This window comes from Gymnoscopelus braueri, assembly GCF_963280865.1.
Source record: "Gymnoscopelus braueri genome assembly, chromosome: 3".
Classification (NCBI taxonomy): Eukaryota; Metazoa; Chordata; class Actinopteri; order Myctophiformes; family Myctophidae; genus Gymnoscopelus; species Gymnoscopelus braueri.
The window spans coordinates 13,992,897-14,011,148 of NC_137612.1; the positions used below are offsets into that span (position 1 = coordinate 13,992,897).

Sequence of the window (18,252 nt, forward strand, 5' to 3'; positions counted from 1 at the left end):
TCATCATCATCACTATTTGGCCAGAAATATTCTGTATTAAATAATACTGTATGGTCCTGGTTTTGTTTTTTTGGCTGATTTGGGCAATTAAAATAAAATCAATTTGCAAAGAAAAGAGCAGTAATGCTAATTACTGTAAGACTAAAAATGTGTATCTGCATTTCATTTTGCGATGATCATTTCTACATGAAGCACATGATTAAAGGCAAGAAATACTTAATTACTGGTACTATCACTTATGTAATATTTCCCTTAAATTGTATGCCTTCTCGTCTCTGTAGAATTTTAAGGGAATTATTGATTGACTGAATGAAATCTTTCCTTGAACTTTTATTTAAATAGGACACATTCTCACCTTTAAGCATACATGTCCAGTAATACAAGGTAAAGAGCAATAGTAAAAAAGTAAAGCACACGTACGGTACAACAATAGATACAATGCATAAAATAATCATACAAACAGAAAGCACAGAGTAGACATGACAGATACATGGTCATTTGAAGTATGACACAATAAGTAACCTATAAGTCAGAGGTTCTCACACTTGTTTGTGTCAAGGACCCCCAAATTCATATGTTTTAGTTTTAGCCATGGACTCCCATCTGAAAATGTTTTGTGCCAGGGACCCCTATTCAAACACTCAAAAATAGCAGATGTACAAGTTCACAGCACGGCACGAAGTGACGCGCTGTGAGCTTGTAGATCTGCTATTTTTAAATAGCCAAGGTAACAGATCTTGCTAGGGACCCCCTGGAACCCCTCCAAGGACCCCTGGGGGTCCCCGGACCCCACTTTGAGAACCGATGCTATCAGTCAGTGGTTCTCAAAGTCGGGTCCAGCTAAATGGTTGATGGTCATGAACCAAATGGACCCTCATGGGTCTAACTGACAGTGTACAAATGGAACCAAATGGACCCTCATGGGTATAAGTGTACAAATGGAACCAAATGGACCCGTAAGGAGTACACTGACAGTTATGGTGGTCTGTGCCGTGGCCCTAATGCCTTGACATTTTAAACGTTTGAGAACCACTGTTCTAAGTTACTTTCTATACAGTACTTATCACTCAGAAGTGATTTCTCATTCCCTGAGCTGTGGTTGAGGTCAAAACAAGAGAGACCAGGACAAAGGAGTATTCAGTATTGTCATCATTCACCCAGCAGCTGGCTTGGCTCAGATGAGTCAGTGGGGAGCTCGTTAGTGAACCCTTGCGCCGTTGTTCTTGGGGTGAACATTTGGTAAAAATAGATCTACAAACTCGGAACGTGTCGCACCGCAACACATTTTGAGTTTGTAGATTGGCTATTTTTGGCAAAGATATTTAAGTCTGTAGCCGGAGTGACAACAGGAGGAGGCCTTGTATAGAGCCCTGGGGTACTCTGTCAACCAAGTATGAATGGTAAATGGTGCATTTATACATTCACGCATCGACGGCGGAGGAAACCATGCAAGGCACCAACCTGCTCCATGAGGAGCAGTCGGGGGTTTCAGTGTCTTGCTCAAGGACACTTTGACAATAACCCAGGGGCAGGGGGTGCCGGGAATCGAACCGACTTTACCCCCCTGAACCATTGCCGTAAAGGAGACAGGGAAAGGAAGAGAGCCAGCACTCTGAGGACTCACAGATGCTGGATTCCCGTGGACGGACAGATGATGAGCTCAGGGCAGCGCTGCTCAAATGTGGGGTTAACATTGGACCCATGAAGTTGTCATTTATATTGAAAATATTTCTTTGGGGTCTCCGATATATAGGTGGTTGTCAGATGTAACACATGCATCTGCAGGTTCAAAGAATTGTTAAACATGTTGACACATTTTGTGAGAAATGAAACAAAAGTTAAACTGGGTGATTAAGAGTAGAGCAGTGCACAAACGGAATGCATCCAAATATTACATGCATTATTTCAAATGTGGGACAGACTCAAAAGTGTTTGTCCTGGATTTAACTCATCTCGACCTTTTAAGGTCTTGCAGACAGCCGGTTAATAGTTAGAGACTCTTGAAAAGTCAAGAGTATGGTTAAAGTTTCTCTGCTTTTAACCTGTGTTCACAATAAACAGCTCCTACAATAAAAAAAAAACGTACAAGAGGCTCGTGAAGGCCCTTCACATGGCAGTCATGCTGTTCTGTACTCCCACAGCGAGGAAGAAGAGGTTCGAACCCGGGGAAGAGGCCGACGCAGAGCAGGAGGAAGAGTCAGTTTCAGAACAAGTAATACAAGAACCAGATTCCCTCATGGAACCGCCACAGCCAGAGAACCAGAACCAGGGGTAACGCACTGAACATAGAGATCTGTTCCACCTCTCCTCTCAGTCTAACACAATAACCCATGTTTAATTAGGGCTGGGCAATATATCGATATTAGGGTATATTAATACATCGTGATAACAGACTAGATATTCTCTGGGAGTTTGGATTTCGTGATATGGCATAGGTATTACCTTTTCCTGGTTAAAATCACTTATTTTATTCTATTTTTTAAAATAATATAAATACAAATTCTCAACAGCCGGAGGCCAATCAAGGGAGCCGCAGGTAGGTTACATATAAATACCCAGTTCCTCTCCCCTCCATGCTGACCCCCGTCAGTACAACAACAACGGTGGAGAGACAGGAACTGCCTGGAGCGCCACCTAGTGGCCCTCTGGGTCCAGACTATGGTCTTCATCATTGGGACGCTCCTCCTCATCCTCATTTACCACTATGTGCACTACGGCTCGTACAACCCGTTAAGTGTCCTTATTGGACAGTTTGAGTCAAGGGTCCCAGGTGGATCTGTGTCCTTATTGGACAGTTTGAGTCAAGGGTCCCAGGTGGATCTGTGTCCTTATTGGACAGTTTGAGTCAAGGGTCCCAGGTGGATCTGTGTCCTTATTGGACAGTTTGAGGCAGGGGTCCCATGTGGATCTGTGTCCTTATTGGTCAGTTTGAGTCAAGGGTCCCAGGTGGATCTGTGTCCTTATTGGACAGTTTGAGGCAGGGGTCCCATGTGGATCTGTGTCCTTATTGGTCAGTTTGAGTCAGGGGTCCCATGTGGATCTGTGTCCCAGCAGCGTTTGCCCACGGATCTGCCTTCTGGATCCAAATCCCTGCAAATCTTCCGCAACATTTTTCACAATGTAATTGCAAAATTCATAGTTATATGTTTAGGCCTCTTATATATACATACACAGTGATACCTGCGTCCTTAGTCATCTAACTTTTCTTCAGTGTAGAGTTATGCCATGCCAACGTCATTTAGAAATGTTACTTTCTACAGTAATCTACTGTATATGGCTCCTTTGATGCACATATTTGAAGTATTGATCCCAAAATAAGGTCAAATGCTTAGTGGGTGTTGGCGCCCAACAAACAAAAACATTAAACATCCCTCATGGATGTTCAAACTGCAACAAAGCCCTGGCTCTGGCTGTAGCCACGGTCAGTTACTGGTCAGCAAACAAAACACAAGAAGTAGCCTCCGATAGTATTCATTACTATAGACTGGACCACGTTAGAATTGAAGCAGATAAAATGATCTTTGTGGGCTTTTGAAAACTCCATAAAAGATGTGTCGCAAGCCCACCGAACATGCTCAGTCGGCTACCGCCAGCAACTGCCCAAGTAGTGTGATGGCTGGCTCTTATAGACTCCTGGAGGCACCAGGCCCAGGTGCTCTCCAATGAGCCATTAGCAGGTATGTAGATTGACCCCACCCGTTCACCTATTAGTCCATGAGCCAGACAAGATTTCATTATCGAAAGAGTGGGCAAAACCATACCTATATTAAATTGTTTATAGGGTCAATACGAGTAAATAAATATATGATAACCTCTCCACAGGAGCAGCTTTTTCATATTATCACACATTTTGTTATTTTCCCCATACGTACATGACAGGTGAAAAAATTACAAAATTTTAAAAAGAGTTATTATAATGAAACTTCCTGAGTTGATTACTTACATGAAGACAATGATTTATCGTATTACAAGTTTTCTGAAATTGTATATTTAAATATGCAAATTGGGCATTAGGAAAGTATGCCCGAATTTGCATAACTTTCCAGAATCAACATTGGAACATTGGACAAAGCTAGAGTCAACATTCTTATTTAATTTTGTTAAGATGATGGAGTCAAAGGTTTTTAACGAGGGAATATTCAATATCTGGCTAAATTTTTGGGCTTTGGCTCATGGACTAAATGCTTAATTTGCATATTTAAATATACAATTTCAGAAAACTTGTAATACGATAAATCATTGTCTTCATGTAAGTAATCAACTGGGGAAGTTTCATTATGATAGCTATTTTTTAAATGTTGTAATTTTTTCACCTGTCATGTACGTATGGGGAAAATAACAAAATGTGTGATAACTATGAAAATGATGCTTCTGTGGAAAGGTTATCATATATTTATTTACTCGTATTGACCCTATGAACAATTTAATATAGGTTTGGTTTTGCCCACTCTTTCGATAATCATTGCTCAATTTTGGGGCTCTGGCTCATGGACTATATAGGAAGAACAGCATGAGCAGAGCAGACACTCGAATAACACTCCATATAAGGGAGTGAGGCATCACACCTCCCCCCTTAAAGTCGTGGTCCCATTAGGATCCACGGCTCCACAACAGGCCAAGGACCGTCAGGCTCTGAAAAAAACCTTTTTAAGCTTATTAAACTTTTTAGAGAAGAAACTGACTGGCCAGTCCATCCCCCCACTGTCAGCCTGCAACAATGCTGCACCTGCCCCAACATGACTCGCATCGACCTGCACCTTGAACTGTTGATCCATGCGAGGAGCTGCCAACACTGGCACTGACCTGTGATTACAACCGTCTGAAGAGACAAGTGCAGGACCTCCCCTTCACGCTGGACAAAGCTATCACTGAGGCCAAACAAGAGATCCGCCAGGTGATCAGTGAGGTGAGCAGCACGAGCCAGCGCAAATACAAGAGGGAGATGAACCCAAGGAAGAGATGCCACAACGAGCTAGCACGCCCCAAAGGCAACATCAGGGCGCTCCGCCGTGCGCGGCCCGCGAGCCAAGAGGATCGGGACTCCGCCGATGCCAAAAACATGGCCAGCCTGAGCCTTGACTCGTGACGACGTGGCGCTCTACCTCCCCAACAGGGGCAAACTGACGACCCCTGAACCTGACAAAGTCCCCCCACCCCAGGCCACACAAGAAGAGGCGCTCCAGGAGGTGCAATCCCCGGCGACCCCCTGCACCGACGGCCTCAACGTGTGCATCCCCGCCCACCCGCCACGCCAGCAGTGCTGGCCCCACCCTCTCCTCCACCTCCAGGACCACCAGCACCCGCAGGAGGTCACAGCTCTCCACAGGCCGATTGAAACTCACTGCCCGAGGGCCTCCCACCACCACAGACTTGCCTATATTCCTTTTAACAAATCCAATTTGCTGACACATTTTGCAGACCCTACCTGATCAATACAATCATCCATTCTAGGCAATGGAAAGGCATCTGGTTTTGCCACATTGTTAACTTTCCTAAAATCTGTACAGAACCGAACTGACCCGTCAGACTTTGGAACCAAAATGCATGGTGAAGCCCAGCTAGAGAGGTCCCGGGTTCAAATCCCTGACGAGCCCCCATTTGTCATGGCTGGCTCTTATAGACTCCTGGAGGCACCGGGCCCAGGTGCTCTCCAATGAGCCATTAGCAGGCATGTAGACTGCCCCACCCAGGGCCTGTTCACCTAGGAAGAACAGCATGAGCAGAGCAAGACAATCCCATAACACTCCATATAAGGGATTGGGGCATCACAGTAGAGATGTAGACCTCTCCTCTGCTTCTGGTGCAGGAGCAAGCCTAGATAAGCCAGAGACATTTCCCGTACATCGCACATTTGATGTCTGTGTTTTGGTCCAAGCTCTCTTAGGTTCCTACAGACTACTGCCACCTCCTGGTGTGTAGAGTTATTTAATCTGTTTTCCTCTGACGCATGCGCACAACAAGGTGCCGAACGCTTGCAATAGTTTGTGTGACATTGGTGCGCTGTGGCGACCAGAACTTTTGGACACCTGAAAATCTGACATCATCTGACGTTGAACCCAACTGCCAATCTGTAGTCTGAAGTTGTCCGTTTGGTGGAGAGCCACCTTAACACACCAAAGAGTCAGTAACACGCTGATCAATAAGGTGCTAAGGATGAGGTCAGATCAGGCTGAAGCCCAGTTCGTACTTTGTAGCATGACGGTGTCGCACAAAGAAAATAGCAGACCTACAAGCTCACATGAAGTATTTCTGCTTTACTTGAGTATTTCCAATATTCAGTACTTTTACTTCCACTCCACTACATCTCAGAGGCAAATATTGTACTTTTTCTCCATTACAATTATTTGAAAACTTCAGTTACTTTGGAGATTTTGATTATTATTACAAAACACACATTAACCACTTCAGTCCTATATACATTTCGGCCATTTGAAAATAGCCGATCTACAAGCTCACAATGCGTTGCGACGCGACACACTGTGAGCTTGTAGATCTGCTATTTTCAAAAGATTTTTATACATTTGAAAACTTTAAATGGGACATTCTGCATAATGAGTACTTTTACTTTTGGTACTTTAAGTACATTTTGATGCCAATACTTTTGTACTTTTACTCAAGTACATTTAGAATTCCGGACTTTTTCTTAACTTTTACTTAAGTAACAAATGTGACTGCTTTTCCCACCACTGCACAGCGGACGCGCAGTGTGATGTGTGAGCTTGTAAGTCTGCTATTTTCACCCAGCGTGGCGGGGGCATAAATCAGGGGCTTGATTAGGGGGTCGTCACGTTCCATTCAGCAGGGACAAGACGCCCAGTTCCGTCAGCTTGGCCCTGGCCACCGCCTCCCAGCCCTTGTTGGCGAGCGGGTTCCTGGGGGACGGGTGCATGAGGCCCTCCACTCGCACGTGGCTGACGCCAGCTGCGGCGAGGGCGCGCCGCGCCCGCTGCTCGGCCACCCGGCCCACCCCGATGACCATGGACACGCCCAGGGCCTCCACGGCCCGGCACAGCGCCGCGTCGCAGAGGGCCAGCAGAGCCTCGCGCTCCCCTCTGCACAGCTCCGGCGGCGTCAGGTTCTTCCCGCTGGCGCTCATGAAGATGAGCGGACAGAGGTTGTGCACGAAGCAGTGGCGGAAGAACAGCTGGGGGTCCTCACACACCTGTAGAGACACCTGTAGTTAGACACTTACTGTCTAAATCTCTAAACTCCATTGGATCCTCAAATTGTCAGAAAAACCTCCAAACAACTATCTCCACATTAATGGTCAAAAACCTCCTAACTCCACTTGAGCTGTATTTGGGTAAAGTGATGATAATATAAGGACACATTCAAGTATCGGACAATGTATAAAGTCACCATACCAACTCTGATTTGGTACTTTTTTTTTAGATATAAAGATATAAAAATAAATGACAATAACTGGTAACAATAATGAAAACAAATAATGTACTATGGCCAAAACAGGCCATTATATTTAATGATTTGACTTTCAAAATGTTTAAAAAAATAGCGGAAATAGCAAGTCATATTCGGCTATTTTACAACAGATTAATGTATACAGAAACGATACTGACTATAATGCAAACATATTTGCAATCATCTCAAATAATCGCGATCAGGCAATTATATGTAATAATTTGTGCCACAGGCCTCCACAGTACACACCTTCTTGAAGAAGCCCCAGAAGCGTGCTCCGCTCACTTCGCTCTGCGTACAGGCCAGCCCCGTGATTCGTCGCTTGGGATGTTCGTCGGGGGGGTGGCTCACTTCTCCCGTGATCTTCATCCAATCACGAACAGACTTCACTTCACCAAACGGGACCTGAGGATGGAAAGAAGGGAAAGGCGAGTATTTTAGAGCCACAAAACAGATGGCAGATTTGTTTGGGTCTGACGCAGATGCCGATTTCCCAGGTCCTACTGTACCTAGTCTTTGTGAGCTTGTAGATCTGCTATTTATGAAAGATGTTAGAACAGGGCTACTCAACTTAAGATGGCTCAGGGGCCACTCAGCAAAATACCAAAAGTCCAAGGGGCCGCCAGCTAAAAATGACGGTCCTATTTTGGATTTTGTAACACACACTACACATTGTTATTGTTATAAGAAAATGTACTTTTTGACATCATATTGAAAGTGTACCTGTTTATTTTGTGTGTATGTCCAGTGGCATCAGTTCAGCAAAAGCTAAGGTATGGCAAGGTTAGGGTTGCCAACTCCCAGAGATTGAATTAACGGACACCTATCCTGGGCGCGCGGCGAAAATGGGGGTCAAACCCCCCCAAAAAAACGAAATGCATAGAAAACTATGCATTATACCTGTAACAATTGACGCACCTGTATGTATGTCTGTCTGTTTGTTTTTGGAAATGAAATTAGCAACACATATATTTGAACGGAAATGTATATTTTTATCCTGTGCTTAAAAAATATATATATATATATATATTTATTTTTGACCATGAGGGGCCGCCAAGACGCTGCGTTGGGGCCGCGGGTTGAGTAGCGCTGTGTTAGAAGGTAAACAAATCGGGACACTTTAAACCGGAGATGGCATGTTTGCTATTTCCGTCTTGGCTACTCCCCAACACTGCTTATGGCAGTGGTTCTGAAAGTGGGGTCCGGGGACCCCTAAGGGTCCTTGAGGGGGTTCCAGGGTGTAGCAGTTATATTTATTACTTCAGTATATCCGATGTAGATCTGCTATTATACCGTTTGAAAAGTTTTGAAGAATTGTCAAAGATTTTGATTCTTTTACAATACAAATATTGTATCGGGGGGGTCCATGGCACAAAATATTTTCAGATAGCAGATGGGGGTCCACGGCCAAAAACAATTTGGGGGTCCTTGACATGAAAAGGTTTGAGAACCCCTGGCTAAAAGTTATGGGTTAACCGCAAGCAACTTAGATCAGGGGTCTTCAGAGTTACTACAGAGTTTTACATTAACCACTTGAGCCCTAGCATAAGGATAGGATAATTCCTTTAACAGGTCCGTTCATGAAAGTCCTTGCGGTCTTGTTTCCAATGAGGGCCTGTGAGCAATTAGGGGTTAAGAGTCTTGCTCAAGGACAAATTTCATTTCATCGACACATTTGCTGGCCTGACCTGGAATCGTACCTAGGGCAACCAGGGCCTCTGGCTCCCTAGGCGGGCTCACTAACCACTCAGCTATGGCCGCCCCATAAGTATCCCTATTCTGAGGGGAACTTTAGCCAAAAATAGCAGATCTACAAGCTCACAATGTCTCCAGAGACCTTGTAGATCGGCTATAGTGGTTTGGTGTAGAGGGGAAAAAGAGCAAACCAAGCGCAGAGTCAAAGGTCAAGTTTACTAAGTGGTTAAATGTCTGAAATAAACAAAAAACGCGAATTGACACAACACTGATGATAGTGCTGTCAAACAAGGTTTAATCTGCAACACAATTTAATACAATATGTATAGTGGGGTCCCTGCTTCATCTCTCTCTCAGCTAAGGGGTCCTTGGCCTGAAATTTTTTGAAGACCCCTGACTTAGATGCTATAATACTATCTGGCAGATAAGAGCTTGAAGGGGTAACCGGAAGGCTCGCCCCAAAACACGCTCGCCCACATTTCTTTCGCGGACCAGCAGTTCTTGTATTTGTTTTACTGAGGATAAGGTTAGAAATAAGTTTCGAGTTAGGCATAGCTTTACTGAGGTTAAGGTTAGGAATAAGGTTAGGTTTAGGCATAGTTTACTGAGGTTACGTTTAGGAATAAGGTTAGGTTTAGACTGAGGCTATGTTTAGGAATAAGGTTAGGTTTAGACATAGTTTTACTGAGGTTATGTTTAGGAATAAGGTTAGGTTTAAGCATAGTTTTACTGAGGTTAAGGTTAGGAATAAGGTTAGGTACTTTAAGCATAGTTTTACTGAGGTTGGGGTTAGGAATAAGGTTAAGTTTAAGCATAGTTTTACTGAGGTTAAGGTTAGGAATAAGGTTAGGTTTAAGCAAAGTTTTACTGAGATTGGGGTTAGGAATAAGGTTAGGTTTAAGCATAGTTTTACTGAGGTTAGGGTTAGGAATACCAGGTGAATACCGCCGGATATGCCCCTGTGTTTTGGGGCGAGCGTTTTGGTATTCCTTGAAGCTACTGTCAGCTGTATGAACTATGAAATGAAGGAAGCATTCATTGTCTTCTCAGTGTTTTGACCGTGTGTATGATGGATGGTGGATCATCATCCTTCATCCATCATTCTCACCCCTGTCTGAGCCATGCCGAATGGTCCAGGATTCATGCCCAGGAACAGAACACTCTGCCCGCCGTGGCAGTAGGTCTCCACGTAGCAGCGGTGCGGCTCCCAGGCGTACTCCAGAGGGTTGTAGATGTGTCGGACCGGCTCGCTGAACACCAGGCCCCTCAGGAGGGCGTTGAGCTCCAGCTCAACATGGAGGAACCTGCAGGCTGCAGATGAATGGTCCTGCTGCCCCTTCTCCTGTTTAAACTCTTCAACATGAAGGAACCTGGAAGCTGCAGATGAATGGTCCTCCTGCTGATTCTCCTGTTTAAACTCTGGTTCTGTTTTAACATGGAGGAACCTGCAGGCTGCAGAAGACTGGTCCTCCTGCTCCTTCTCCTGTTTAAACTCTTCAACATGGAGGAACCTACAGGCTGCAGAAGAATGGTCCTTCTGCTGATTCTCCTGTTTAAACTCTGCTTGTGTGTTAAGATGGAAGAACATGCAGGCTGCAGAAGAATGATCCTCCTGCTTCTCCTGTTTAAACTCTTCAACATGGAAGAACCTACAGGCTGCAGAAGAATGGTCCTCCTCCTGCTCCTGTTTAATCTCTGCTCCTGTTTCAACATGATGGAGGAACCTGGAGGAGAGAAATTAGCAACCAGGTCTATGAAAAGAAACAAGCCCAAAAGAAGAGACTATATAGGCTACGGCTATTTGAAAATAGCAGATCTACAAGCTCGCGATGCGACGCGTTGTGAGCTCGTAGATCTGCTATTTTCCACGTAAACATATCTCTTTGAATTCTCATTCAATTCTCACGTAAACATATCTCTTTGAATGTTACAATTTGTAACTTTTGTAAATATGTAAATACAACGTGTAAATACTGGTAGTTGCGGGTTGCGTTTCATGTAAATGTCTTGATGAATTGAATGCACAGGACCACAATGGAAACAAGCCCTCAGGGCTTTTCGTGTTATCCTTTTAACAATCATTGAATAACTGTACCTCTTGCAAACTAAAGTATTCAATCAATCAGTCTCTTCTAATAAGCAGACATGGCAACAACAACAAAGCTCCAATCGGAACGTCTCCCTCCGCTGTGTAGCTCAGAGATGATGAGGTCCCACCGCGTCGGGAGCCGGCAGGTGACGACACCGGCGAACATTGACCACTTTGCATGATTCTGACCTTTTTCTGCACATCGTATCCAAAAAGTAAAGGTCAGCCCTCCTGCTGTCAGATGTTTTACATTTTAGCGGCCGAGACTTTTTTTACCGACGGGTTGAAACAAGCGTTTAAATGTTTTGTTTTGTCAGCCTGTGGCCAGTCAACCCCCGTACGCATGCGCAGTACTGCTCCCATAAGATTGCATTGGGAAAACATCGGACAGTCTGACTAGAAAAACGATTTAAAAGCTCGTTTCAACCCGTCGGTAAAGAAATCTTGGCCGCTAAGATTTAAAACATCTGACACAATAGGGGCTGACCTTTACTTTTTAGAAACGATGTGAGGAAAAGTGTTAAAATCATGCATTTCGGAGCCATTAGAGCGGAGGGAGAGGTTCCAAACGTCGCGAGACATGAGAACAACACCGACCTGGAGGCTGCGGCACAATGGCTCCGTTTCTCCTCCCGTTTAAATTCTGCTTCTGCTTCATGACCAGACATGATGTTTAGGTTGTGTGTCTGCGTTATAGAGTCCATTAAACAGCAGAAAACATTACGCTTTACCAATGAAGTGAATTAGACATTCATGAATGTATAACGTAATGTTCTCTCTGCTAGCAGGCTAACAGCTATGTGTTGTTTACATCTCCTGTAAATTCTTCTCCTTAGACATATGGGCTGCACAGAGACATTTCATGGCAGCCGCTGCCCTCTATAGGACATGAACTACTACAGCACCCCTGTTATGAATGCATTCTGATTAAATACAATATATATATATTTTTTAACCACAATGAATTACAAACATCATGAATTAAATGTCCTTGTTGGCAGCCATTTGCTGTCATCCTTTTAAGTGTCCATGAATCGTCCATATTTCAGTTGCCTAAACACCAGTGGTGTAAAGTAACTAAGTACATTTACTCAAGCACTGTACAATAAGTAAAATGTTTAGGTATTTCCAATTTGCAATATTTTTTACTTCTACTCCACTACATCTCAAAGGCAAATATTGTACTTTTACTCCATTACAATTATTTGAAAGCTTTAGTTACTAGTTTCTTTGCAGACATAAATTATTATATTATAAAGCATACATTAATCACTTCAACCCATAGGCTATTTGAAAATCGCCGATCTACAAGCTCATAACTTGTAGCTTGTAGATCTGCTATTTTCAAACATTTTTAGTACTTTTACTTTTGGTACTTTAAGTATATTTTGATGCCAATACTTTTGTACTTTTACTCAAGTAACATTTTGAACACAGGCCTTTTACTTGTAACAGAGTATTTCTACATACAAAATATCTGAGTAGGCTACTTTTTCCAACCACTGCTAAACACACACAAACAACTACAATGAAGAATATAGCACCAAGCAGCAATAATACGGGGCCAGTGAATGCATAAAGAAAAAAGAAAGAAGCAATGATAAGTAATATGCACAATAAGCCATAGAAACATAGAAGACTGAACTTGAGAGAAAGAAAACCATGCAATTAACAAATGAGCATTTTAAACCCTCACTAACCTTAACTTCAGTAAAACTATGCCTACCCCTAACCTCAAGACATACTATGTAAGCCTAAGAATGCCAAATCACAATCACCTCAACACATTGTCAGGGACAGGGATCGAACCAGTGACCTCCGGACTAATAGGCCGCCTTTCTTCTCGTTGAGCTAGATATATGGCCCCCCTGACAGTGTCTGTTGACATCTATAAGTCTTTCCGTCCCTGATGGACCAAGCCTCTGTTTTGCTAACTACTCTAGATCACTGGTTCACAAACCATTTACCAATAGAGAAATTGTCTCCTCGGAACCGAAACTTCCGAAAGTAGCCGATCTACAAGCTCTCAGTCTTGAGATAAGGATAAGGATAATTTCTTTTAACAGGTCGTTCATGAAAGTCCTTGCGGTCTTGTTTCCAATGAGAACCTGTGAGCAATTGGGGTTAAGAGTCTTGCTCAGGGACAAATTTCATATCATCGGCACATATGCTGGGATAGCCTGGAATCGAACCTGGGGCAACCAGGGCCTCTGGTTCCCTAGGCGGGCTCACTAACCACTCAGCTATGGCCGCCCCTATAGGAGCCCCTATAGATAGGAGAGCAAACAAAACGACAACATGGAGGTGGGTGCTGTTGACTTTGTTTATTTACAATTACACGACACAATCTATATGGCAATACAATAAGTTATAACTTTGGATTGTTATGTTTGGGTGGATCCTTGCTGGCCTTGGTTCAAGACATAGATGTATTTGATCAAGTCTGACTTACTTGTATCTATGCAAATATCAGAGTCGTTAAAATGCCAGTGTTGGAAAAAGTAAGTAAAAGTATCAATACTGCAATGTAAAAATACTGTTGCAAGTAAAAGTCCGGAATTCAAAATGTACTTGAGTTAAAGTACAACATTATTGGTATAAAAATGTACTTAAAGTACTCATTATCAAAGTACTCCTAACGATACGATGGGAACTATGCACGAAAACGAATTTCACCCACTTTTTTACTTCTGTAAACATGTAATGGGACAAAAGCTTACTCTCATTATGCAGAATGTCACATGACATTTCTCAAGTTTTCAAATGTGTTAAAAGCTTTTGAAAATAGCAGATCTACAAGCTCACAATGTGTTGCGTCATTCTGGACTGTAGCGGAGTAAAAGTACTGAAAATTGGAAATGCTCCAGTAAAGTGAAAATACCAAGGACAGTACTGAGTAAATGTACTTTATCATAGATGTATTTTACAGTGGTGTAGTCTTGATCCAAGGCTAGGTCTGCTATAATTAACTTAACTTATTGTGTATATAATATCCAACAGAACGCAGACCCACCGAAGTCGGTCTCTCGTCTACCCTTGCCCATGAGCTCCACAAAGAGGATCCTGGCTAACGCTATGGAAAACCATGAAAGCCAGCCTGCCCAGGTTTGTGTTGCAAACATTCCTAATTATACTGTAAAATAAATACTTGACCATCGTGTAAGGGGTCACTCTGGGATTACTAGAATGCCCCGTGACTTAATAGCCTAGCCGTGTGTACATTTTTGTATCCCACTGACCCACTCCCAGGTCAGGACCACCTGAAGTTTAGTATGTTTTTGTAAATTGCTTGAATTTCTTGCTAAATATGGCAACCACAAGGGCTGGGAGAAAGTTGAGGTTGTACTATATTTATAATGCCGTTCTTTGGCAGTTTATCGTTCTGACTCGGGGCCCTAACCTTTTCTGTTCCTGCAGAAAAGGCAGCGCAAGGACCCAGAGGCGGTCGTCAGACCAAAGGTAGCAGCCACTGTCATCGGCAACAAGAGACCCACAACAGCCACCGCCAGACCCTCTGTGTGTAAGTTGAAAATGCTCAGTGAGAGACTCTGACAGTGTACAAATGTAACTTTATGATGTCCTGTAAGATTTGTGGGTCCAACCCATCTTCAGGACCATGTCTTGCATTTGACAAGAATTTCAGCTTTGATTTTAGTTCTATGAATACAATTTAGGCATTTTGCAGACGCTCTTAATCCAGAGCGATTTAGCATGGATAACACGAGGTAATCCATCAAATGCATAGAAATGGTAATCTAGGATCATGTGTATCATCAGTTTAACTCTAAAGTCTAAACAGTATAATCTGTACATTTTAAACTATACACACTATACTATAGTGTGTATAGTATGGCGTCCTATAACATGCGATCTAAATTACAATATCGTAACCATGCCTCTCAGCTAAACAAGCCAGATCCATGGCGCCTCCTGCTGTGACCTTTGCTGCTGGGCCTTCTAGAGGTACTGTCTGCATACATCTAATTTATCTATTGTCTGCATACAGAGGTTAAACTGTTAAAAGCAACCCATAGTATTGTGATGTCAGAGCCAGGCCACAAACGGCAATAGATGGCTGATTATAATTGTCAAGTGCTAAACACGAGGCACAACGACCTAGATTGGGTAACCTAATCAAAAGGAATCTCCCCAGACCTAGATATCAACCCTAGTCTTTGTGCAGTTTTGAACACTGCCCTGCTAAGCAAAGACCTTTTGCACAGAGCCCAGGAAGCCTGGCTCCAGCAAGCTGATTACGCCCCAGTAGCTCTGGGTGTCTCCCATAGACCCACATTGTCTTTGTGCTGCCCTACAAAAGAAGCTAAAGCAACAAAAATGCGTGGCCCCATGACCCGCTCTTATGCCTGAACGGGGTTAATGGTTCCAACGCCTAATGACCACAAAGGGTCTCTTCAGTTCATCACGTTGTTATCCAAACCTGCTGTTGGTAAAAGTGATAAATAAATAAAACACTAACACACATTCTGATGTCCTGAAAAGGCCCGTTTCAGCCACAGTTCCAAAAGCAGGTGTGTCCGCGCCCTCCGCGGGGGCAAAGCGACCCAGCTGGGACTTAAAAGGCAAGGTCGCTGACATGGAGGGGAAGCTCGCCACATACCAGACCAAAGTCAAATCTTCTTCCCAAGACAACGTGTCGCTGAAGGCTGTAGTGACCGAGAAGGACTGTAAGATCAGAACGCTGCAGAGTCGCCTCAGGTATGTCACATCACTAGGGATGTAATGGTGTGAGCCTGACCGACATGGCCACAATAGGGACGCCAGGTTGAAAGTGCTGAAATATCAGGACATATCATCTGCATAATTACCGGTTGGGCTCTAGTAATGGTATTTAGTTTTTGGCCAATGTTGGCTGCAGGAAAATTAAAACGTGCGTTTTCCCCACCAGTGAGTATGAGGTGGAGCTGCAGGTCCTGTCTGGGGTCAAAGCTGATCTCCAAAATGCAATCGGCAACAATGTTGAGCTACAGAGGCAGCTGTTGCATCTGGAGCAGGAGCACAAGGCCACAGAGACCCTCAGAGAAAATGTGGAAAGAGAGCTGCAATCTCTAAAGGTAAGCTATTCATCATTACCATGCATTTAATTTCCAATAAATAAAGCCTTGGAACTTGTCTTGAACACTCTCTTTTGCTTTCCCCACCCACGGTTTGCATTATGGACAGCCTAAATTAAAATCAAAATTCAGTTGAAACCTATGGTTCTTAAAATGTAATGTTCTCTCCGCTTCGCTTAAAGGTGAAGCTGTCTGCAGCCGAGTCCGGCCTGACTTGTGTCCAGACGAGCTTCAGTTGTACCCAGACGACACTCCGAGAGACTGAGGAGAAGCTGGCCGCTCATCAGGAGACTGCAGCCCGCCAGAGGGATGAGCTGCACTTTGGCGAGATGGAGCGACGGCGCCTACATAACATCATCCAGGAACTCAAGGCAAGGTTTACCATTGTAGGGCTCTGGCTGCATGGAGGGATGGAGAAGGGTGTTCTGTTTGCCACTCCATAGACATTAGTGCACCGGTACACACAAGATATGCCCATAGTTGTGAACCCTCACAGCTTGTAATGCAGTGAATTGAAGATTGCTCTTCAACCTCAGTTGAAAGGTAACTCGTCATGGGTTGAGGCTGCTTGAGTACTGCATGCTCTTTCAAAGACGGTGATGAATGAACAGTTGTTGACCTAAACAGACAATTGTTCTCTATAAGTGTTTTGAATGTTTGGTTTTACTGAAAGTAATACATACTGCTGACAGGCGTAATACTACAATTCCTTAACTTTCCTACACCAGCCCTGCCCTACATCCAAAAATGACTAGAGGGGGAACAATTGCATTCAGTAATGAGCATCAGTTGTAGTGCTGGTTTGAACTGTAAATGGGACAGTGTGCAGCTTTCCTTTTCTACAAAGTCTTGTGGAGAGATATGAGCCACTCCTCTCTGGTTCAGTTGTAAGAGTCGGGTATCCCATCATTTAAACGTAACACACATGCTGTAGCCCTAATTTATTATAAACGTTATTTTTAAATGTATGCACTTAACTGTATCTCTCATTTCTTAATATCATATGTGTGTGTGTGTGTGTATATAGACTTTAGTCTATTGTGTATGTATGCGATATTTTCTTTACCCCGACAAGTCATTGTTTTGAATTCAAACAAACTGGTTTACTTCTATAGGGCAACATCAGAGTTTTCTGTAGAGTGCGCCCTCTGATGGCTGGAGGAATGGATGGTCACATCCAGCTCTCTGCTCATGACAACAAGTCCCTGATTCTGGCCAAGAGTGAGGAGGTGAGTCCCATTATGACCTTCATATCAGTTGGTTGGACCAATTTGACTTAAAAAAAGGTTAAACACGGAACTTTAATCTAATAATACTTAGACTATTATATACAAGCTTGTGATGCGCCATGGCCCGTTGTGAGCTTGTACATGGGCTATTTTTTTTATGGTCGAGTCTGAAATTTGCCCAAATCTGGAGTCTTAGAATAGACTACTGATGCCCCAGACTGACCCCATGAAGTCTGAGAACTACATTGGGTCTAACAGTTATTGGACCGTGTCTTGTTTTGTCGTCACTCAATTCATATTGGCACTGTTCCTTTATATACTTTATCGCCGCCTCCATAAACACTGGACATAGCATCAACTAAATTATTTGTACCCTTCAGTCTCATACAGGCCGAACAGACACGCAGACGAATTACTCCTTCTCTTTTGACCAAGTCTTTGGGCCCCATTGCTCACAGGAAGAGGTATTTATATATACTTCTTAAGGTGAATCTCCACCAAACAGACTACTTCAGACTGCAACAGACTGGTATTCGGTTGGCAAAAGTTGGCATTTAAGTCTGTCAGCCGACTGGCCATTCATGTGCTAATTAATTTATAACTTTCAGGCCAATCTGGGAAATAAAAAGGAAAAACAGCGCCCTCTGCTGTTTGACTATTAGCCTGCCAGCGTTGCCAGGTCTGCTTATTATAAGCGACTTTGGGCTTGTTTCCCTGCAAAGTCAGTTGTACATAAGGATGTTCCCAG

At 43.6% G+C, this 18,252-nt stretch overlaps 2 protein-coding genes across 2 annotated transcripts; one reads left to right on the plus strand and one right to left on the minus strand.

The window, feature by feature from the left end:
* Positions 1-6,485: 6,485 nt before the first annotated feature.
* Positions 6,486-11,978, minus strand: LOC308082244 (single-strand selective monofunctional uracil DNA glycosylase-like). The gene is made up of 4 exons (XM_080423924.1): positions 11,801-11,978; positions 10,223-10,838; positions 7,669-7,824; positions 6,486-7,162 (listed from the first exon to the last, which is right to left on the minus strand). The coding sequence occupies exons 1-4, from the start codon at positions 11,905-11,907 to the stop codon at positions 6,785-6,787; spliced, it is 1,257 nt and encodes a 418-aa protein (XP_080280050.1). The 5' UTR covers positions 11,908-11,978; the 3' UTR covers positions 6,486-6,784.
* A 1,505-nt stretch (positions 11,979-13,483) lies between these two features.
* On the plus strand, positions 13,484-18,004 carry LOC308081818 (uncharacterized protein). The gene is made up of 10 exons (XM_080423442.1): positions 13,484-13,507; positions 14,204-14,308; positions 14,621-14,723; positions 15,107-15,166; positions 15,409-15,466; positions 15,704-15,919; positions 16,110-16,275; positions 16,458-16,646; positions 17,391-17,504; positions 17,885-18,004. The coding sequence occupies exons 1-10, from the start codon at positions 13,502-13,504 to the stop codon at positions 17,987-17,989; spliced, it is 1,122 nt and encodes a 373-aa protein (XP_080279568.1). The 5' UTR covers positions 13,484-13,501; the 3' UTR covers positions 17,990-18,004.
* The last annotated feature ends 248 nt before the right edge of the window (positions 18,005-18,252 follow it).